Genomic DNA, 7,515 nt, shown 5'->3' with positions numbered 1-7,515 from the left:
TTTTTCTGGAGTTCTCGTAGGATCCATAATATTTGGCTCTTTAGCTGATTGGTAAGCTCAGAAATGATGTTTTCTAATATGATAATTACAGTAATTTTCTCCTTACACCTCTTTATTTATATATTGGAACACGTACAAGTTAGTCTATAAAATAATGTTTAAAACCCGTTGATGGAACAGAACAAAACACATTGTTGACAGATTTTAAAAAAGTAGACAATAACAACATATTTAAATTGTATAGGAAAAGTTTAGATACAACCAAATGACGTGTGTGTGTCGTAATTTGTTGTTGTGACTGACACTTTTGAAACGCATTTCTCACAAATACAATAAAAGAACTGCAAATGATCATTGCAACTGACGCAAAAGCGAAAGTAATCATTGAATCTGCCAAATTAATCAATTAACTGTCTAATTAACAAATGTCACTAACGAACTAAAATACGGATAAACCAAAGCAGTTGGCAAACTGACCATGTACTTAATATCTATCTTCTTATAGGATTGGGCGTAAACCAACCATTATGATATGCGTTGTTGTACAAAGTGGAGCTGGCATAGCAACTTCGTTTGCACAGTCTTTTAAGATGTATACTCTTTTAAGATTTGTGACTGCCACTGCTGCCATGGGAATCTTTTTGGTGGATTTTACACTGTGTATAATTAATAATTATAAATTGTATTTAAGTTTACAGGATAGCTCATTCTTAATCAGTTCTTATAGAATAATAACACACAACGAAATAAGACAAGACATTCATTTTTTGGGTAATACAACAACAAAAATAACTAATTAATCTTTACATTAGAATGCGGACTATTGCATCACATCAATGATCTAGCTCCATACGATAATATTGTTATGTTTTGGTTTTTAGTTGTCATGAAGTTTCATTCATTATTTATAGTATCTGAATTAGCTGGAGTAAAATGGAGAACACGATTATCAACACTACTAGGTTTTTGTTGGTCAACTGGTATAATTATACTCACATTGGTCGCTTACTTTGTACGAGATTGGAGAACAATTCAACTTGTACTGGCGATTCCTGCTGCATTCAGTCTTTTTTACTTACCGTAAGGGTTACTCCTTTTATTTCTTACATTTATTAGTGTTAATAAGTTATTAATTAGTTAATAAGTGAATTAAAAATTACTGAAAATACTGAGGTAGTGTGTTTAATAACAATTATAAGAAAATTTATCATTATATAATTACATTAGAATTGTGTGCAAAACATATTTCGGATTTTGAATGTACAATTCATCTGGACCTGACATTTGGATTCTTTAGACAAACGCAAATAACAAACACACATCATATTTATTTCGTTATAATACTTGATTTAGATTTTTACCGGAGTCACCGCGATGGTTACTGTCTAGAGGTTTTAAAAGTAGAGCTGAGATTGCATTAAGAAAGTTAATTGGTAAAGAGAACACCTCACTTCCTACGGAATCATTTTTGAATTTACCCAAAGTGGTAGGTACACACAATACACCCATTTTTATCAACTAGCATGCTCCCTTTATTTTTTTTTTTTTCGATGGCCTCACTCTAGTCCAGGCGTACTGAAGGTCGATTGTACATGTATATTTTTCTGTAAAGCAAATAGTTTATTTATATACAATTTGATAACATTTGTATCCAACTTTATTTCCTTTTAAAAGTAATGAGGTGATAAATTGGGAGTAGGTTTGGTAGGGTTGGTTTGAAATTGAGTTACAAAAGACAGAATTAAACCATTATTAAGAAATAACTTCTTCGAATATTATTTATTTTCTTCAGCAACAATCCAAACGTGTATACACAGTATTTGACATATTTCGTGATTCAAAACTGCGATTGTATAGTCTGATTATTATGTTCAACTGGTATGTTTTCATATTTTGATAACCTTTTGCATATTTATAAATTCAAGACAAATTACTGTTATTTGCATTCCGAAAAAATTCCAATATTATAAGGATTCTTATCGGCAGTACTGAAATCAAATAAATAATGATTGCGTATTGTAATTTGTTTTTAAAGAAAGCCGAATTTTGTTAAAGTTCATAAGGTATCAATATGATTTTTTCATGAAAGAAATTTATCAAAACAAATCAACAAACAAGACTTTATCTACTTCAATTACATTCTCTCCAATAAATAGAGATCCAATTTTGATCAAGATGTTTCTTCTGTTTTAAAAAACAAAATAGTTAGTTTTGTTTTAATTATTAGTTAACTTTAATTAGCATAACACCATTTAATAATTTTATCTAAATTAAAGTTGGTTATTGGAGTACGAATGGAATACATTTGAATCATCAGCGAATAAATGGAAATCAATATAGTTAGTTGATTTTGGTAGATGATTAATATAAATGTGAAACATTCTGACCTTTAGTAATACATTTTATAGTAGGCCTATTTTGTTTTTATTTATTTAGGTTTGTAGTTGTAATGGTGTACTTTGGGATCTCAATAAGTACATCTGGTCTGGGTATTGACCCTTACCTAGTATTTATAATAAATGGATTTCTTGAATATCCAGCACATTTCACCACTCTGGTATTGATTGATAAGTATGGCCGCCGTAGAATGTTCTGTTTGTTTATGATGACGTCGACAATATCATGTCTGACTGCTGGTTTTATTAGTAAGTATCACCCGGTATTCATAAATTATTATTTTCGAAGTGATACAAGTTTGTTGGTTAAAGATCATGGAAGAGTGAATAAATGTCACTCTTCTCTGAAAATTATTATATTTGCTCACTTCCCTGGAAAAACCTTAACAAAAGTAATGGTTTTATTTATAAAAGGTCAAAATAAATTGTTACACACACATAAAATTAAACATTTTCTGTTTTTAAGACATTTTTTCAGGTCAATTTTTTCCCGTCCAATTTTTTGACCTGTTATGTAGCAATACATTGCATGTTTTTAACAAAAACTTTGTTTAAAAAAATATTGTTCAGGGGGGACACAAATATATCATGGTCACTCAAATTGTTTAGGTAACTCTGTGTTAACTTTAAGCATACTCGGTCATTTCCATTGTAGAACCTGGAGCGGTTTTGGTTACGATTGTCATGGTTGGTAAATATGCTGTTACATCTGCCTTTGGTTCAATATTTGTTCATTCGGCTGAAGTATATCCAACCCCTGTTAGGTAAGATGTGTAGAATTCATTTTTTCGGAGAACCTCAGATTTAAATTACGCCATCAATTAGAAACCACCAACACGCTTATTTTACTGTATGTCCGAAAAAATAGTATGAAGTTCCATATCAATATAACAATTTTGAGAATCATACACTTGTTAAATCATTGTTAAATTAACAATGATACATATTTTGAATATATAGGAGTGCTGGCATGGGTGTTGCCTCAATGGCGGGTAGATTTGGAAGCATATTTTCACCTTTAGTTCCGCTGCTATCGTATTGGTGGAAACCACTCCCCGTTCTGTTCTTCAGCTGCTTGTCGTTTTTGTCGAGCCTATCATGTTTACTTCTCCCCGAAACTGTTGGACGGAAGCTGCCACAGACCATAAACGTGTACAGGTAGTTTACCAATAGAATAATAATAATGGTGTTTTTTTTCGGACGAAGGAAACAGTAAACCGGAATCACGTTATTAATAAATAAGTTTAATTACAATACATATACAAAAAAATAGAAAAATATACTATATCCAATGTGACGCTTTTGTATTCCTTTATCACGCCACGTAATTTCTTAAAATGGCATATGTGCTCATCTTTGTACTCTCAGAAGCTTTGCTGTGCTTGTATAAAGAAAACGTCTGGCATGCATAGCCAACGGTATCAATATAGTCTTGTGAAGTTTCTATCGATCTATTCTGAGTAAACAACATTGTGCAATGTTGATGTTTTTTCCTCTCCATTTTATTCAAGTATGCCAATTGGAGAGATGGCGCAAGTAGCTACTGAGAAAATCACTTAAGATACTATTTGATAAATAGACAGCATAGATGTGCGTTTCTCCGATTTTTTATTCTGGAAACGTTCGAGACAGAAATCAAACTTCAACGTGTTGAAGATCTCTGCAGAAGCCTTATTAAACGAACACTCTCCTAAAATCATTGTTATTTATATCAGTAATTTGGTAAACGACTGTTTTTTTAATCATTAATTTGGTAAACGAGTTTAACTTGGACAATTTGGACTTCTTGTATGTCTTTTAAGGATAATTTAGGGATTTCAATCGTTTTCTGATATTTTAAAATACTTATAATGATAATTTTTTAAATGTATAACATTTATATTAGTGTCAACAAAATGTGAACAATTAATGAGACTGGTTAAGTAAAAAAACCAAGCACATTGGAGCCTTTCTATTTTGACCGCCTCAAAATAGTAATTGTAGTATTCGAAATGAGCCTCATACAACTGAAATAACAACGAATTTAAAGACACTTTCATTTTGTTCATTTCAATTAAATTCAACTTCAAAAAAGATATTTTAACACAGATTGATGAATGTTTTTAAAGATCATCAGCATTAAAAAAGAAAAGTCTATGTTTTACATTTGTTGAATAACGCACGAAGTCTACTGTTGTTTTTCTCCTGTGATAGTTCATGCAAAGCTTGATTTACAGTAAATCCACAAAGATTTTTTGCCGTATCATAAAGTTCACGATTGACCTTCTTATGTTCTTGTAAATATTTCGTTTCAGCAGTATTCTCCCTGAATCTACGCTCGTCGTGGTCGCCATGTTTATTTCTTGATTGTATTTTTTCATGATTATACAAGTGATGCTGTTCGAGATGTTCATAGTTCATATGTGCACGTTCAAGGCAATTCTTTACCACTCTTTTCGCTTCAGTGTGTATTTCCCATAAATGTATGTAGCTCAATCGTTCTTTTACAGCGTTTAGATCATCAAGAAACCAGTGTTTACCGTGATGTTCTAACTCTGGCACTTCTACTCGGATATTATTTAGTTCTTTGATAGAGGCGTTATCTAAAAATCTGTCTATTTGTACGTCTTCGATATTTTCATCCATATCTGTTTTCTCTTTTAAAAATAGAATTATTATATTAAATCATTATACAATGATATAAATATTTTAATTTATACTTAGAGATAGGCCTAGTAGGCCTACTGATAAATAGACCTAGGTCACATACAGGTCACACATCTATGCCTAAAACGTTGTTCATTCATATAGTTCAATTTACAATAACAGAAAAGAAAAAGCATAACAAGAACAAAGATTAAAAGCAATCAATGAAACGGGAGAGGTATAAAAATAAAACAATACAGGAACAAAAGAGAGATAAGAGTACAAATTACAAGCTTAACATAAGTTTTATTATTTTATTATACAAATTTATAAAATAAACAAATATTAAAATACGTTAAAAGTAGAATACACAATACATAGTTAAATAAAATACTTAGATTATGCCCTAGGCCTAGGCCTGCCTAGAGGTAACCTAGGCCAACCATTCTAGACCTGGCCTAGGCCTAGGCCTTGGATTCACTTTATATTTTTAGGTAAGAATGGTATCATGTGGTAGGCTTCTGGCATAGGCTATGCCTACAACTAGGCCTAGGCCTAGTTTACTAGCTAGACCTAGGCTACCTATAGTTAGTAGCCTAGTAGACCTAGCCTAGCTAGGCCCTTGCATTAGTACATGTACACTGCAGCCTATTCTAGGCCTAGAGGCCCAAGCAATTTTACTTCAATGTATAACTTAACTTTCTTAAATTTTGCATTAAAAAACAGGAAGTGTCTTGGGATGTTACACATACTAGACCTAGGCATAAGCCTTTTAAAAAATAAATAAATAAAAACACTTACGCAATTTTCACCGATCAAATACACTTTAAATAAATTGCGAGAATTTAAGAACGTACACTTTGTGTGGGTGTGTTCTAAACAGAACAAACATACAGAACGCACGGCGGGAAGGGGCGTTGCGCGGCAACAATTCGCTTAGTATACTATTATGATATATTAATTATATTTTTGTCTTTATACAAGTCAAAAGCAAGAATTATATACTTTTCAATTAGCAGTAGAAAATCTATACAGTAAAAAGTTTACAAATAATAAGCGACAATTATTGGCGAAAACATTTTAAATGGTTTATTTTTGTTTATAGATTGAAACTAAACACATCTTCTATTCAAGGGGACATACTATTAAAGGTACATTTTGTGTTGGGCTCCGAAAGTGTCCGTTTGAGAGAAAGGTCCCTAGATAATGATCAGCAGGTTTTTGAAGAAGAATATTATGGTTATTCGAGATAAAAGCCGTGCGCAAATTAAAGAATAATGGCAACTGTTATCACATAAATCAATTAGGCGTAATGCAATAGTTTTCTGTATGCATGCTATGTTATCTTGTTTTTATGTATGTGGACGGATAATGATTTGTGGGGTAAACAAAATATAGAAAAATGATTAGAAATATCCAAGAATAAAAAATTGAACATACAAAATAAGAAAGCTCATTAAACTAAAACTTCTTTATTTGACTGGCTTAGTTTATTCTTGGACCAAAAAGATTAATGTGTCACATGCACGGCTCAATAACACATGTACAGAAAGAAGTAAGAACTGGAGTTACAATATTACAAATTATTTACACAACGATAACCAAATAAAATAACATAAAATATATTAGATATTGGACAATTTAGGAGGTGGTGAAAATTAAAGAACAAAAATAATAGTCTTACCCAGAATTGCAGAGAAGAACCACACAACAACTAACAATCTTTGGGTATAGCTGCTATTTAGAGGGGGTAGTTAACTATTTTGCATATAGGTACTTATCCAAATCAGAATACACTGGGTAACACAATTTAAAAATAGAAAGTGGTCTGATGCTGATAATTATACAAAGTTGGTAAACATGGTCATCAATATGTCAAATTGATGACCAAGTGGGGTAGATTCGGACATACCAAAAATCGTTAAAGTCCTAAGTAAGTGGACAAGGGATTAATTATATTCCACAGCGAAAGTGCACACAGCAATATATTCATAAACAAGCTAGTACAGTAAACAGCTATGTGACACTCCCCGCCCTATCATAAGAAAGTTTTAAAAACTTTCTGGGGAAAACGCCCTCTAAGACAATATACATAACTAGGAGTAAAGTAAAATAAAAATTAGGAAAAGCATGCATATAATAACAAATTAAGTGAATATAATATGTCGCATCAATTTTATGTGCTCGAGACAAGACATCTGCAAAAACATTATCCTTGCCTTTTATGAAGTGAAAGTCCAAATTATACTCCTGTAACATCAGTCCGCACCTTAGAATTCTCTGATTTTTAATTTCATTTTCTTAATTAAGGTGAGCGAGTTATTGTCCGTATGTACACTGATGGGACAGACGACAAGTAAATGTCAAAGTTAGTTAAGGCTAACATTAAGGCTAACCATTCTTGTTCAACCGTCGAGTAGTTCTTTTGGTGTCTATCAAAACTTCTTTGAAAAATAACATATTGGGTATTCAGTTCCATCCTCGCTTTTCTGCA

At 31.8% G+C, this 7,515-nt stretch overlaps 1 protein-coding gene and 1 long non-coding RNA gene across 2 annotated transcripts; both read left to right on the top strand.

Moving 5' to 3' along the window:
• The first annotated feature begins 582 nt into the window (after nt 1-582).
• Nucleotides 583-1,500, top strand: LOC140054570 (uncharacterized). Its single transcript, XR_011846531.1, has 3 exons — nt 583-660; nt 912-1,080; nt 1,354-1,500. It is a non-coding gene; the product is annotated as an uncharacterized lncRNA (long non-coding RNA).
• Nucleotides 1,501-2,449: 949 nt separating this feature from the next.
• On the top strand, nt 2,450-3,956 carry LOC140055419 (organic cation transporter protein-like). The gene is made up of 4 exons (XM_072100758.1): nt 2,450-2,645; nt 3,052-3,160; nt 3,357-3,554; nt 3,908-3,956. Exons 1-4 carry the CDS (start codon nt 2,450-2,452, stop codon nt 3,954-3,956), a joined length of 552 nt encoding a protein of 183 aa, XP_071956859.1.
• The last annotated feature ends 3,559 nt before the right edge of the window (nt 3,957-7,515 follow it).

The sequence above is a fragment of the Antedon mediterranea genome, chromosome 7, assembly GCF_964355755.1.
Source record: "Antedon mediterranea chromosome 7, ecAntMedi1.1, whole genome shotgun sequence".
In the NCBI taxonomy this organism is placed as follows: domain Eukaryota; kingdom Metazoa; phylum Echinodermata; class Crinoidea; order Comatulida; family Antedonidae; genus Antedon; species Antedon mediterranea.
This window is presented reverse-complemented; position numbering and strand designations above follow the sequence as displayed.